At 35.0% G+C, this 16,338-nt stretch overlaps 1 protein-coding gene, 1 long non-coding RNA gene and 1 pseudogene across 11 annotated transcripts in view; 1 reads left to right on the plus strand and 2 right to left on the minus strand.

Annotated features, from left to right (window-relative positions):
• The window catches only part of LOC142636459 (uncharacterized), a 28,656-nt gene that overhangs the window by 1,013 nt on the left and 11,305 nt on the right, over window positions 1-16,338 (plus strand). For 3 of the 5 annotated variants that reach the window (XR_012844323.1, XR_012844324.1, XR_012844320.1), the window contains exon 3: window positions 8,759-8,845. This is a non-coding gene — a long non-coding RNA (uncharacterized LOC142636459). Of the gene's footprint in view, window positions 1-8,758; window positions 8,846-12,580; window positions 12,978-16,338 lie in introns of those variants that run through there. The other 2 variants (XR_012844322.1, XR_012844321.1) reach the window with 2 other exon arrangements.
• On the minus strand, window positions 2,647-5,198 carry LOC142637091 (G-type lectin S-receptor-like serine/threonine-protein kinase At1g11410; annotated as a pseudogene).
• Window positions 11,065-16,276, minus strand: LOC142636453 (G-type lectin S-receptor-like serine/threonine-protein kinase RKS1). 6 transcript variants are annotated; one of them, XM_075810694.1, is made up of 8 exons: window positions 14,655-16,276; window positions 14,363-14,537; window positions 13,923-14,118; window positions 13,503-13,713; window positions 13,114-13,351; window positions 12,864-13,014; window positions 12,477-12,782; window positions 11,065-12,352 (listed from the first exon to the last, which is right to left on the minus strand). In XM_075810694.1, the coding sequence occupies exons 1-7, from the start codon at window positions 15,910-15,912 to the stop codon at window positions 12,480-12,482; spliced, it is 2,532 nt and encodes an 843-aa protein (XP_075666809.1). In that variant the 5' UTR covers window positions 15,913-16,276; the 3' UTR covers window positions 11,065-12,352; window positions 12,477-12,479. The 6 variants fall into 6 exon arrangements, with proteins under 6 accessions (XP_075666809.1, XP_075666812.1, XP_075666811.1 ...); XM_075810697.1 differs by lacking the exon at window positions 11,065-12,352 and having other exon boundaries at window positions 12,359-12,782; window positions 14,363-14,377; window positions 14,409-14,537; window positions 14,693-16,276; XM_075810696.1 differs by lacking the exon at window positions 11,065-12,352 and having other exon boundaries at window positions 12,359-12,782; window positions 14,363-14,377; window positions 14,409-14,537; window positions 14,660-16,276.

Here is a 16,338-nt window from a genome sequence, read left to right on the forward strand (position 1 = left end):
TATCAGAAATGTGTTATGAAACTCAATTATATAAACTTGCCAACTCTTTATCACACGTTACCTCATGTCATGGCAATTGTGATTTCCCAGTGATTACCTAGCCAAATACCTGGATCTTTGTGATGTTGGTATGATGGTACCTGAGTCTGCGTGACACAGTAGTCAAAAACTGGTACTTGCAGTTTTTGTGACACAACCAATAGTGCAATAGCCAAGTCTTTGTGACATGGTGGATTATATTATGGCACCTGAGTCTGGGTGACAGGGTAGCTAGTAACTAGTACTTGTAGTCTTTGTGACATGGCTGATAGCCAGTGTTGTTAAAAGCGCTGAGCGCACTTAAGCGCAAAGGCCTCCTGGAGCCTAGGTGCAAAGTGCAAGCGCGCGCCTAGTCGACGTGAAGCGCACATTTAAAAAAAAATTATTAATGATCAATATAACAATTAAGTGATCAATTAATCATATAAATTACATTAAAACATTTTATATAATTTATATAGCCTTTATATAATTCTATTGTGTTTTACAATATGCAACCATGATATTTGATGGCCATGATTACAAAATATGGTTGAATCAAAATAGAAGTATAGAACCAAGAAGGCAAAGGCTAAAATGTACTAGAATGTTAAGTAATGTTATCTTTGTGAGTGTCTGATTTTGTGTTTGTTTGTGTGGTTATGGTTAAAATTTCAAAAATATCTAAAGAGATAGGCTTAGGTGTATGGTAGCATACCACACTATTAGTTTTTATATATATTAAATCAATGGTTTATATCAAATATATTTAGATCTAATGTCTAAAAATCAAATTAGGATTAAAAAAAAATTACAAAAAACTCAAAAAAGTGTGCTTTGCGCTTAATAAAAAAGCTCAAAAAAGCGTGCTTAAAGCGCGCTTTTGTGAGAGCGCTGCGCTTTAGAGGGAAAAAGCCCCAAGGGCTCTGCGCTTTGCGCTTAAGCGTGCTTTTAACAACACTGCTGGTAGCACATTAACATTGCTACTTACTGAGCGTTGTCTCACTAATGTTTAATTATGAATTTTTACGGAGTAGGCAATAACCTTTTGAGTTAGATGTCATGGCTTAGATAGGCAACTGCTTTGTGGAGGCTAGACTTTTGGTATTATAGACCTTAGGAGTATGAGACTCCTAACCTAGTGTTGGAGCTGCACACACTAGGGATATTTTGCACAATTGTTTTGTAACTGATTTTGGTGATGACATTTATCCCATCTTAGAAACAAGATATTTATATGTAGTTAATTCAGACCTCCATTCTTTTGTGGCCAATGGTCCTTGTAATTATTGCATGAAGATTTGACTTACTTTTGAAGTATCATTAATGAAATTATTTTGAAAGTTCTTGATGTTGGTACTTGGTATGAATTGTTTGGATTGAATTGTCAAAAAGGAAAAATCAATAGGTACTGGGATGTATTTCTCATGCTTTGGACCCTTTTAGGTTTGGAGTTTGACAAAATATCACAATACTTATCTTAAATATATTTTTCTTAAGTTGTAGAGCAACTTAATAGGTTGGCAAATGAGGGGATCTAGAAAATAGGTTAAGATTGGCGTATTAGGTTGGAGCTGTGAGATTAATAGTATATTGTAATTATCTCATGACCAAAACACATGGACTTACACAAGTCTTTTATTGACCCTTTAATAGTGTAACATTATATTCACCTCATTTATTGTACCATATTTCCCATCTATTGCAAAATATGCTATATGAAGAAAGCAAATGTGGAAATCTTCAATGAATGATTGATTTTTGGGTCTAAAGTGAGTAGAAAGACCAATGCTGGTCAAACTTATTATTGAGGCATTATTAAAGACTGGTCAGAAATATGAATTAAGGAATGGTGTGATTAGGACCCATGGTGACTTTGACAGCAACAGCAATCTCCTCCACTCCCCTTAGCATAAGACAGAGCTTAGGCTAAAACCCCAAATTTTATATCTGTGGTTGCATAGTTTCTTCTCTAGCTCAATCTATTATCAATCTAAATCACACACACACACAAATAAAACACAAGACATAGAGAGGGGGATCATTACAAACATTAACTAACATAGATAATCCTACAACCACTGATTGATTCTCTCACCTACTGTTGGGTGCTGTTCTTAGTGACCCATCCTTCTTTCTCAAAAACACCACAATGCAAGCTCAAACAGTACACTCTCAAGTCTCAACAATCTCTCTCTCTCTCCCTCAAAGCTCGCATTTTTCTTCAACAATGGAGTTGGGTTTGGTCACAAAGAACACAAGCTGGTGGGTGTTTACACTCCCAGCTTATCTTGGCTCCAAAAAAAACCTTTGTTTTGTTTGCAATTTTTATGGCCTCTTTGTCAGTGTTTTGTGTCATGGGCTTTTCAGTTGCCACACAAGACAACATTAATTTATGAGTCATACCGCTATTACAAGTTTTACTATATTGAACTTACAAAAATAATGCCCCACTAATCATAAAGAGATATTTCAAATATTTATGAGTAAAAAATTAATTTGCCCTACAAATCCCTATAGAAGCAGTCTAGCTGCAGCTAACTAGAATCCTTATAGAAGGAAATTAGATGCAAATTAAGTAGAATCTTTGCCTTTAGCGAGCTTCAAATTTGGTTATTGTCACGTCATTTACAGAATGAAGCTCCCTCCAGTGATTGATTCAAAATCATTGGTAGCACTTTTGAAAATGAAAGCAGGTTGTTTTGGAGAAGGAAGAGTTGTTTCACTACTCAGCATGAGAAGAACTGCCAACATTGTTGGTCAGTCCATTGCATCTTCTTGCACACATAAAAGCCCAATTCGAATGCATCTCAAGGCTTCTAGGGAAACAAATGACTCATTTATTGATGAATCAACTATATCCAAGGCTCTATCTTCCCTCCGTACCCAAACCTGTGTGAGTAATAGTACTATCCATATATGGGTTGTATTATAAATGCAAATAGTAAAGATTAATGTTTTCTGTTACTTACATGCCCTAGGGAAGGGTGGTTCTGATAAGAATCTATGTTTTTCTTGCCACTTATGATTTCTAACAATATGACACCAAAACTTAAGACATCAGATTTGGTTGAAAATTTCCCAAATATTACATACTTTGGTGACATATGACCACTGATGTGAACAATATTAAAGATAATGTTAAAGTTTGCATAGGCCTTTATTTGTTGTATGTATGGCAAGTGTGCAAGTCTCAATGCACACATGCGGGCATGTGTTTGAGTGATACTTACTAGGTTCCAACAACTCTAGTTGTCTTGTCTTGAATTTGATCCCCTTTGATTATACATGCTATGCCAAAATCCGAAATTTTGGGGTTCATTTCACCATCAAGTAGAACATTGTTAGTTTTAAGATCCCTATGAATAATTCTGAATCTTGAGTCTTGATGAAGACACAAAATCCCTCAAGCAATCCCAATTATGATTTCAAAACGTTTCCTCCAATTTAGCAATGAATTTCTTGTATGATCTACAACAATAATTCGGTTCAACGTATTCAAAATGTGATATACATAGTGTTGAAATATGCGGTTTTATGTACTTCAAATATATTCATTCAACATATATGACAGAAGAAAGTAAAACATATGCATGCAATAAATTTTTGGAAAGAAAACGTACCAAAAATGAAGGAGTCCAAGCTTTTGTTTGGCATGTACTCATAAATCAACATCTTTTCTTCCTCTTGAATGCAACAGCCAAAAATTTTGACAAGATTCCTATGTTGAAGTTTTGCAATCAACATAACTTCATTTTTGAATTCTTCTATTCCTTGCCCTAAACTTATGGATAGCCTTTTTACAGCTATATGTTGTCCATTAGATAATTGACACTGAATTCATGATCAGAAATTAAGCTTAGTCATAACAATTAGTTCAAAGCAATTGAGTTCAATACCACAATCTGATTCTTCAATCACTTATGCTTGGCTTATGGAACTCATTTACTGTGCATTCACAATAATGGAATATGAAACAAAAAGGAATATAGGCAAGATATCAACATTCAACGTCATTATGAATTGTAACTATACCTTAAAAACAGAACCAAAACCACCTTGCCCAAGTTTGTTGGTCAGAGAGAAATTGTCAGTAGCAGCAACTATGCAGCTTAGATAAAAAATCGTTAAATCTGGATGCCTGCTACCGTCCTCAAGCTCATTTCCCTCCAAGTAGTCTTTGGTGCCAGTAAAATTTAATGATTGATTATGCAATTTTCTCTTGACTGTCCTAACATGTTGAAAGACATTGCTCACTATAGTTGCACTATGGAGCGGTTACACACCTCTCATCATGTGGAGGACTAGTCTAAATGGCTTGATATATATGAGTGTGTTACTTATCAAAAGATATATATGTGTGTGTGTGAACAATACAATGCAAGTGGTTTTGTTACCTTTCGTTTTCCTCTTCTTCATTAGCCACATATACGCTAGCAAGGATGCCAAAAACAATGGCACAGCAACAGATAATATTGTAACAGCTAGTTTCCTCTTCTTTCCAAGAAAACCTTTGGACTTCCTTGTATACTTAGCTGCAGGGAACAAAAATAACTGTAATCCATAGAGTGAAAAAGACAGAAATGAATATTTAGGAAAACAAGAGCTAGAGAAGAAGACTACCTAACTCAGTCGCATCAACACGAACATTTAGATCCCACCCATCATCTGTAAACTCTAAAATGTCGATCAGTTCACCATAAAATAATAAGCAACCGAATCCCTTACCATTAGGATTGTAATTGATGAAAGCTGTGCAGGAACAATTCCTCAAGCATGCCTGCTCGCACTCTAAGCTACTCATACTCATGTCCATCCAAGCTGCATGAAATGTATCAGGAGTCTTCAAATGTACCACCTTCACAAAACCTTCTCCATTTCCACACATAGACAACCCCAACTTCTTTCTCACACATCCCTCAGAACCATCTTTGAGAGACTTGGGTTCATACCTGGCAAGCAGGTACACGTAAACCTGTTAGTGCTGTCAACAATACATATGCTGTACGCACCACAATTTCCATAGTTATCACACAATCTAGGTGTTGACCATACTTCCTTCCATTGACGATCACCATCATTCCACATAAGTTGTTGGAAATGTCTAGAGCTGTCCACCACAAATCTTGTAATGATGGAGGGGTCATCAAGAGAGCTGAAGTAGGGTATCTCATCTTCATTGTTAACAAAATTTGAGGTAAAACCAAGTGAGGGTTTGGCTGCTGGTGTGTTCCATGGCCATGGATTTGCTCAATAATATGGGGTTGAACCCTCGTACAAGAGCAATTGTGGAAAGCCGGTAAGATTTAGCTTAAAGGAGTAGTTCCCAGTTCCAGGGTCATCTTGTGACTTCCAAGATATCAAGAAACTGTTGATCCTAGTTATCCTGTTCAACCCAATCTTCATTTCTAGAAGCGAAGTATATGTAGGATAGTCAAAGCTTTGCCATAACAACATTTTGTTATTGTCCTGGACCAATACTAGGTTTCCTGAATCTTGAAGCTGAGCAACAGAGGAGGTTGTCCCTTGGACAGACACATTTGTAGACCAACGAAAGACAGTTGTGACTGTCTTGTGACCGTCATTAAAACAGAGAGACCTGTCCACGTGACATACCCTTGGAAGCGTATGTGCATTAAGCCATTAAAGATGAATAGCAATTCAACCATATACTGTTATATAGTATTTAAGAAGACATATAAACCTACAGGACCACTAGCAACTTCCCTTGGCAGACCCGCTGCTGCCATTGCCTCCACTGCCAAGACTACAAACATAAAACTGGATTTCTATAATTTTGCAGCAGACAAGCCCAAGATTATGTTCTCTCTTCGTCCATTTCGTCTTCATTTTCTTTGATAGTTTTTGTGCTAGGTTAATACAATTTATTTTTGGGTTTGTGCTAAATTAATACAAACAAACAAGCCCCCTCAAAACCCAATTTATGAATTTATTCTCTATCATTTCTCATGAACCCACCCCAGTTTCAAACCGTTTGGACTCTTAGCTATTAATCACTTCACTCATTATCTGCATTTGTGATCATAATTAGACCCTCTAAACGACTCCAAGGACCACCTTAAAACTTTGTTCTCTGCAGCAACATATTGAGATAATAGACTCTGTGACTTTAGCTCTTGAATTCCAAAATACCAACTCCATTGTTGAATAAAGACTTTGGAATAATAGGTTGATCAAAACGAAGTTTAGGCTCTCTCTCTCTTTGGCACACGAAAATGGTCTCTAAACCTCTTGTCGAAGTCATGCTATAACAAGCCTTTTATACCATGTCATGTAAGGCCTGATAAACAAGGCAGCAATCGTCCTAATTAACGTAATTAGATTTGGTTTCACAATCTTCAATGCGTTGAGCCACTATCAAAGTCAACATCCCTCAAAAATCATCTTTCAATTCAATTGAATAGATGTCAAAATTATGAATTATTCTTAAATAACTGTCTTCTATTGAGCTGCATCTAAGGCCTATGAAACTTGGACTTGACATATATTACAAAATAAAAATATTCAAGGGTTTCAGGTGATTAGATTAAATGAGCTATTAATAAGTGAGAATAAACAGCAAACACAGTCTTGTCATTTGATTATGACGAGGATATTTACTTGAAAAATTAGTAGAACATTGTTCCTACAGTACTATCTATCACAGACTGCATGTTTGCCTTTTAGCTTTCCTAAAAGTTCTTATGCTTGGAGCTCAGAAAATTTTCTATAGGTTACATCATTCTCTAATATGCTTCATTTTTTACTTATTACCATATGAAGCTTGCACTGCAATTAATTATATATCTTCAGAGGTTAGGGGAAAGTACAGTCCACTGAAGTAGGCAGTATTCAACAACACTTATATTTTACTTTTGGATCACCTAGTACAAAAGGAAATAAAGAAGGAAAAAAGAATAAGAATTATATTTTTATTTTATAAACAGTGTAAAATGTTAATTGTTCCCATAAATCCTTATAGAAGCAATTTAGATGCAGCAATCTTTACCTTTTAGCGAGCTTCAAACATAGTTATTGTCACGTCATTTATAGAATAAAACCCCTTTTCACTAATTGATCCCAAATCATTTGTTGGTCTTTTGAAAACGAAAGCAGGTTGTTTCGGGGAAGGAAGAGTTGTTTCACAACTTAGCAGGAGAAGAATAGCCAGCATGGTTGGTCGATCTGTTGCATCTTCTTGCACACATAAGAGCCCAATTTGAATGCGTCTCAAAACTTCATGAGAAACAAATGACTCAGTAATTGATGAATCAACTATATCCAAGGCCTTATCTTCTCTCCATAGTTCCCAGACCTGTGAGTTAAGGAAGGGTGTGTTTGATAAGAACTGTTATTCTTCTTGCCACTAATGATCTCCAACAATATGACACCAAAACTAAAAACATCTGATTTTGTTGAAAATTTTCCAAATACTGCATACTCTAATAAACTCCCTACTGTGTGCCTGAAGTGAAAGTAATCTTAAAAACATGAGTTGAACTTAGAATCACACATTGAATACCTGACTTTCATGTGAAATCTAATACTTTTTAAATAACGGCGAATCACCTTTATCCGTTTCTTTTTTTGACCACGATACTAGAAGAGAAAAAAAAATGGTGTCATCACTTTCACATTCACATCTCTCTCTATCTCTCTCTCTCTTGAGCTGACACCCCTCTCCCTTTCTCTCACTCGAATCCCTCCCTCTCTCTATCTCTTTCCCCATGGTCTTCCACTAAAAATACTTAAGCCATGAGTTTCATTTCAAGCCACCACCACCGGTTGTGAAGAAAAGATTTTGGGAAGAGAGGGACCCATTCGGCCAAGCAAGGAATTTGAGGTGAAATTCCTATCTTCCTAACAAAACTAAGTAAAATATAGCTATGGGATTTGTGCTAGAGCAAGCTTATTGGGTTTATGTAAGAAATTCTTATTTGGAATGAAAAGTTTGGTTTGGTCTTGAGTGTTCACCCAATCACGATTTTGTCTTGGGTAAAGGGGCATGGAGGTCTTGGAGTTGCGGAGAGATGGGTAGGTGAAACTTTGATAATATGGGTGCTATGAACTTGTTTTAAAACAAATGGTTTGATGAAAGTATTAACAATAAATTAAGTGCTTTGTGGTTGTGCTTTTTGCACATCAATTGTTTGATATTTTACCTTATTGAGTTATGAGGTTGGGTTTAATCATTTTTAGTTGTTTATTCAATTCAAAGCTGGACTTTGTGACATATGTAATGAGTTTTAGAACTTTGAAAGTAATTAGATAATGTTATAATTGATTCCTATGTGATGTAATATGTATTGACATTATTAATACATGAGTTCGTGTAACACTTAAACATGGTTGTTTCGATGTGAACTCTTGAGAATTTATAAGAATTGTTATAATGTCTTGGTTTTATTAGTTGGTTCCCAAAAGAAATTCTTGAGACTAGCTACCTCATTTTTAAAGTGATGTGTTATGTTATCTAATAAATGCATAATATATGCGGTAGTGTATTATAATGCTTTTGTTGTGTTATGGTCCTTTGGATCATTTGTATGCTTATTTGGTATTCTTTGGGAATAGGTGCCTTTGGATAGTCAAGTTAAGCTCTAGGCCCTCAATTTGATTTTAGGGGACATTTTTTATCCAAGGAGACAATTTTTTTTTTTATAAACATTCTATGGAGACAAGTTTGATTGTACTTTGTCCTGGACATTGTTATTTATAGGCTTGATCATTTTGTTTCTAGGCTCCGAGTTTTTTGATGATGGACCTAGTGATGGGATTGGTTGATTTCATGGTGCCCAGTTGTGGTAAAATTGGTTGGCCTTCCAAGGTAAGTAACTTCTTAATGGGATTTTTGAAAAATTATTATTATTGCACTCAAGTATTTCATGGTTAAACTCATTTTGGAACATTATTCATGGCTTTTCTAAAATGTACTATGTGTACTATTATTATTAATCATTTATAGAAAATGCATGAAGCATTGAACGTGTATCATATTTCTTATTGCATATGAGAGAATGCATGATTTGTTAGCATGGGAAAGACTAGCATCTTTGATTAAATTCTAGAGAATGGATGTTATGGATTTATTGCATTATTTGCAAAATTTAAAGACACTTTTATCTTGACTTGTGATATTTGGGAAAATTGATACAATATCTTCTTGACAAGCAATGAGTTTGAAGGTTTTGAGAACCTTGTGAATATGTTGGGTATGGTATTTCAAAGGTTTTTGTGAAACTACTTGAAATTGAATTGTGTTTTGATTTAATGTAAATTGTGAGCTCTTTATGTTTTTACTATTGGGCTGTGACATGTGATTACCTGGTGATTACTTAGCTAGATACTATAGCCAGTGACATTGGTATCTTAGCTCTCGTCTTTGTAATGGTTATTGAGTTTCGGCTTTGTTTTAGCGAATTAGTTACGGCTTTGTGTCGGCAATGAGTTCTGGCTTTGTGTCGGTAGATTAGTTTTAGCTTTGTGTTGGCAGTGACTTCCGGCTTTGTTTCGGCGATTGAGTTCCGGCTTTGGGTTAGATTTTCTGGTTTTGGAACGGTGTTATTATTGCTCACAATATATAGTACGTAGCTTCACATGGAGATATTTTGAAAAAGCTTTGTTCTACACTGTTTCAATCATTCTTGTCATTTTATCCATGAAGATTGATTTTGCAGAAATTAAGTGGAAACTCCCAAAGTGTAATGTGTTTTGTGTTTTTTAAAAATGCTAATTGTCATGAGACTTGCATTTCTCATGCCCCCTTTAATTATGCTACTTACTAGGCTTTAGCTCATTCTACTCTCAAATAGTTTTACAAATAAATTAGTTATATGTTGGGCAAGGAGCTTATTTTGTTGGTGGTGATTAGAGTACTATGCTAAGTGGGAGATTTGTGCTATAAATTGTTGGTAACTCAACTTACTAAATTAGTCGAGGCCATAGCTAATTTTATTGGAAGCTGGGCTCTTGAGGTTTGTTAGCCTTGGGCGTGATCGGCCTAGATTTTTTGTTGAGGTTACATATCTTAAAGAGGATCGTGACTTTGTGTTTATTTATTTGGAGCTTTGGATTTTCATAGATATTTGGAGACACGATATTTATGGTTTGTATTGTTTGTAAGTGTTCATAGAGCTTTGACGTATACTATGGAGAGATCAGTACATTTATTTATTTTATCAAATGGAAAGAAAAAAAAATCCCCTACAATATCGCTTGAAGGCTCAGTTTTTCATGCTTTAGAGCCTTTTGGGTTTAGAGTGTGACAAATGATGTGATAGTAACATTGTTTTAGGCCCGACAGAAGCAACTTTTTTTTTTTATATATATTTTTGAGAGAGTTTAAACATATGACTTCTGCTCCAGATGATAGCTCTTTATAATCATATTAAGACATCAATTGGTTGTTAGTGTAGGCAGAGATTGAATCCAAATATCTTGTTCAACCATCTTAGACTTCACTAGTTAAACTAACTGGAACCCGTAAAGCAACATAAATGTACATCAAAAATAATATTAAATAATTAAAAAAAGGCTAAAATGCGAATTGATCTCAAATTTGGTATTTCAATTATTTAACTTTACTTTCGTTCAATTGAATCAGTGATTTTCAAATTTATTCAATTTAAATCTTTTATCCAATTTTGTTAAAAAAATGTCATTAAAAAATATTGTTTTCAAATAAAAAAAAATTATTTATTAATTTTATAGATTTTATAGATTTTTTTTAAAGTGATAATTATTTTTCCATTAGTTAATTGTATATTTAATGACATTTTTTAAAGGAATTGGACAAAATATCTAAATTGAATAAATTTTAAATTTAGAAAACTCAATTAAATGAAAGTAAAGTTAGATGACTGAAAACTTAAAATATGTAATTTGCATTTTAATTTTGATAATAATAATAATAATAATAATCAAACAATGGGTTTTCTTATTAGGCCGCATGTGCCGTCATTAAAGACAGAGTGGCTTATCCACATGATATTACTACTTGTACAAATGATGACGTTTTAACAAAGCCTTTTAAGTGTAAAGCACCAAACGGTGTCATCTTATGTAGCCGTTATAGTGAGCAGGTTAAAAAAGTTGTTATGAGTCGGTTTAGTTTGCTAGAGTTGATCTCAAGTTAGTTAAGATTTCATGGTCTCTGTTCAATTTTCTTCTTTGCTTAGTTTCTTCTTTGTCGTTTTCTTTTGCATCACCAAATCTCAGCACAAATTTTCATCATTAGGTAGCTATTGAATAGCTTGTACAGATAATCAAAACTAAACTTTCAAGTGGGACACAAAAATCCTTCATATTATACTCAGGGAATCCAATTTTGTGAATCAATAAATGATTTGGTAAAATTAAAAATTCTGTTTGGTCAAGTGTGAGAGGCATAATACTTTTGGAATCCATTAAATAATTTCTCATGAACCCACCCCAGTTTCAGACCTTTTGGACTCTTGCCTGTGAAACCCTTCTCTCATGATCTGCATCTGTGATCGCAATTAGACCCTCTAAATGATGACTCCAAGGACCACCATAATAATTTGTTCTCTGCTGCAATGTATTGAGATAATAGTCTTTGTGACTTTAGCTCTTGATCACCAAAATACCAACTCCATTGTTGAATAAAGACTTTTGAATCATAGGTTGATCAAAATGAAGTTTAGGCCTTCTCTCTCTCTCTCTAAACCCCTTGTTGAAGTCATGCTATAATAAGTCTTTTATATGATGTCATGTAGGGAGTGAAAAACAAGGCAGCAATTGACTTAATGAACATAATTAGATTTTGGTTTCACAATTTTCAATGCATCGAGCCACTATCAAATTCAACATCCCTCAAAAATCATCTTTCAACCGATTGAATGGATGTCTAAATTACGAATTTCTCATAAACAACAGTCTTCTTTTGAGCTGCATCTTAGGCCTACGAAACTTGGACTATACATACATTACAAAATCAAAATATCCAAGGGTTTCAGGTAATTAGATTAAATAAGCTATTAACAAGTGAGAATAAACAGCAAACGCAGTCTTGTCATTTGATTATGACGACGATATTTACCTAAAAAATTGAAAGAACATTGTTCCTACAATACTATCCGCCACAGACTGCATGTTTGCCTTTTGGCTTTCCTAAAAGTTCTTATGCTTGGAGCACAGGAAATTGTTTGTAGGTTACATCATTCTCTAATATATTTCAATTATTACTTATTAGCATATGAGGCTTGCATTGCAGTTATATATATATATATATTCAGAGGTTAGGGGAAATCCACTGAAGTAGGCTATATTCTCTAACACTTAAATTTTACTTTTGGATATTTTACTTTAGGATCATCTGGTACAAAAGGAAAGAAAGAAGAAAAAAAGAATAAGAATTATATTTGTTCTTATAAATGGAGTAAAATGTTAATTGTTCCCATAAATCCTTATAGAAGCAATTTAGATGCAGCAATCTTTACCTTTTAGCGAGCTTCAAGCATAGTTATTGTCACGTCATTTATAGAATAAAACCCCTTTTCAGTGATTGATCCCAAATCATTTGTTGGTCTTCTGAAAACGAAAGCAGGTTGTTTCGGAGAAGGAATAGTTGTTTCACAACTTAGCATGAGAAGAATAGCCAACATGGTTGGTCGATCCGTTGCATCTTCTTGCACACATAAGAGCCCAATTTGAATGCATCTCAAAACTTCATGAGAAACAAATGACTCAGTAATCGATGAATCAACTATATCCAAGGCTCTATCTTCTCTCCATAGTTCCCAGACCTGTATGGTTTATAGCATTATCTAAAAGGGGTGGTAATTATAAATGCAAATGGAAAAGACAATTGTTTTTTTGTTACATACATGCCCTATCAGAGTTAAGGAAGGGTGTGCTTGATAAGAACTATTATTCTTCTTGCCACTAATGATCTCCAACAATATGACACCGAAACTAAAAACATCTGATTTTGTTGAAAATTTCCCAAATACTGCATACTCTGGTGACATATAACCACTGCATGTGAATAGTATTAAAAAAAGAGTTAATCTTTGCATAGGCCTTCATTTTCTGTGTGGAAAGTGTGCAAGGCTTTGTGTGCACATAAGTACTTACTATGTTCCGATAACTCTAGTTGTCTTGTCTTGAATTTGGTCCCCTTTGAATATACGAGCTATCCCGAAATCTGAAATTTTTGGATTCATCTCACCATCTAGGAGAACATTGCTAGTTTTAAGATCCCTATGTATAATTCTTAATCTTGAGTCTTGATGAAGATACAAAATCCCACGAGTGATCCCAATAATGATTTCAAAGCGTTTCCCCCAATTAAGTAATGAACTTCTTGTATGGTCTACAATAAAATTTAACTCCAAAATACTCAAAATGTGATTAAATAGTGAAAAAATATTTGGTTTTATGTAGTCCAAAAATATTCTCTGAATATATATAATAGAAGAAAATAAAATAGATGAATGCAATAGATTAATAGAAAGAAGACGTACCAAAAATGAAGAAATCCAAGCTTTTGTTGGGCATATACTCATAAATCAACATCTTTTCTTCCCCCTGAATGCAACAACCAAAAAGCTTGACAAGATTCCTATGTTGAAGTTTTGCAATTAACATAACTTCATTTTTGAATTCCTGTATTCCTTGTCCTGAACTGTTGGATAGCCTTTTCACAGCTACTTGTTGTCCATTAGATAATTGACCCTGAATCCATGATCCAAAATTAAGCTTAGTTGTAACAATTAGTTCAAAGCAATTGAGTTCAATGCCACAATCTGATTCTTCAATAACTTATGTCCTAGATTATGTAAATCATTTTCTTGCATTCACACACACAATAATGGAAATTGAAAAAGAAAGGAAAATATGCAAGATATCAACATTCAACGATGCCATTATGAATTGAACTTTACCTTAAAAACAGAACCAAAGCCACCTTCTCCTAGTTTGTTGATTGGAGAGAAATTGTTAGTGGCAGCAACTATGCAGCTTAGATCAAAGATCAATAAATCTGGATGTCTGCTATTCTCCTCTAGCTCATTTCCCTCCAAATAGTCCATGGCACCGGTAAAATATAATGATTGATTGTGCAATTTTCTCTTCACTGTCCTAAAACATATTGATAGATTGATAGACATTGCTGACTATAATTTTGCAATTGAGCATTTATATAGCTCAAGTGGTCTACCAAAATGACTCTTGATATATATACATATAGATATATATACATACATACATACATATATATATATATATATATATATATATATATATATATATATATATATATATATATATATATATATATTCCTCTGTGTTTGTGCGAACAATACAATGGAAGTGATTTTGTTACCTTTTGTTTTCCTCTTCTTCTTTTTTTGAGGGGAATGTTTTCCTCCTCTTCTTCTTCATTAGGCATATATAGCCTATCAAGCATACCAGAAACAATGTCACCATAAGAGAAATTATTGTAATAGCCCGCTGCCTCTTGTGGCCAAGAAAACCATTGGACTTCCTTGTGTAGGTAGCTGAAGGACAGAACAAAAATTAAAATTAAAAAAAAAAAAAAATCAGTCCACGATTTGTAAGGTGAAATAGGCAGAAATTAAAATTTCCGAAAAATGCAAGCAAGTGGAGAAGGCCACCTAACTCAGTTGCATCTACACGTACGTTTAGATCCCACCTTTCATTTAAATTCTCGGAAACGTCAATCAATTCACCATACCATGCCAAACAACTCGTCCCCTTCCCATCAATGTTCATGCTTACAAAAGCTGTGCAAGAGCAATTTCTCAAGCATGCCTGCTCGCACTCTGAACTACTCATACTCATGTCCATCCAAACTGCATTAAATGAATCAGGAGCCTTCGAAAGCTCCACCTTCACAAACCCTTCTCCATTCCCACACATCGACAACCCAGACTGCTTCCTCACACACCCCTCAGAACCATCTCTGTGATACCAATTCCTTGGAGACTTGGGTTCATACCCTGGCAGACACGTACACTCAAACTTATTAAACCTGTCACCGGACTCGAGACCACACTTACCATATGCACCACAGTGTCTATAGTTGTCACACCGGTATTTAGATGGTGACCAGAATTCCTTCCATTGATGATCACCATCATTCCACATAAGGTGCTGGAGCAATCCATAGTTGTGAAGCACTAGTCTAGTAATGATGTAGGTGTCATCGAAAAAGTAGGCGTAAGATACTTCATCTTCGTTGTTAACAAAAGAATACTTAAAACTCGTTGCTGCTGATGATGATAAGGGCCACGGCCATGGACCTGTCCGCCAATATAAAGTCGAACCCTTATACAAGACGAATTGTGGAGAGCCAGTAGGATTCATCTTATAAAAGTAGTCCCCAGTTCCGGGGTCATCTTGTGACTTCCAAGATGTCAAGAACCTGTCTAGCCCAGTTATCGGATTCAACCCAAGCCTCATGCCTGGAAGCAGTGTGTCTGTAGGATGATCAAAGCTTTGCCATATAAACTTTTCGTTATTGCCTTGGACCAATACCAGATTTCCTGAATCTTGAAGCTGTGCAACAGAGGAGGTTGTCCCCTGGAGAGACACATTTGTAGACCAAAGAAGACGCTTAGAACTGTCATGGAGGACAAGGTTTCCATTGGGGTTGATGGAGAGAACACCGGAGGAATCAATAATAGGATCATTCCTGTTTGCCACCCACACTATAGTTTGTTTTGCCACTTTGACAAACCAAATACCAAGATACTGGTAGCTAGAATTGCCAGGACTGAAGAAGCCTAAGGCGAAATTATTTTTGTTGGAAATCAAAGACTGGCCATCCTTGATGGATTGGTCTGGTGTTAAGGTGTCAACGGAAGTGCAAAATGGGAAGAAAAGCATGATCAGAATCAATGGCATGACCATGGTTTCAGTATCCACGTTTGTGTACAGTGGTCTTCCACTTAAAATAACATTTTTTTTTTGGAGGGGTGGTGGGTGGGCATGAAGTCTTCCTACAAGAAAGGGGAGAGAAAATTCTGAAGTCTTCTATTTCTGATACCTATCGCTGATTAATTGTTTCTTTTAGGACTACACGCCTCAACTTTTACCTCTCTTTTTTCAAACAAAGAAGCAGCCTATCAAAAAGGATTGCGTCTAGGGACCGGAGGCATTGAAGCATCAATTTTTCCAGTGAAGGCTTTTTTTCTACCTGAAAATTACTATTAAATTAAATATCCCAATACCTAATCTTAAATATCTTTCTGTTTCGTTTTAGTGCAATTTAATGGACGGCTTTAATAACATGTTAAAATTTCATTGACTTTTAGCACATACTTTAATGAGTAATTG

The sequence above is a fragment of the Castanea sativa genome, chromosome 5 (assembly GCF_040712315.1).
Source record: "Castanea sativa cultivar Marrone di Chiusa Pesio chromosome 5, ASM4071231v1".
Lineage (NCBI taxonomy): Eukaryota > Viridiplantae > Streptophyta > Magnoliopsida > Fagales > Fagaceae > Castanea > Castanea sativa.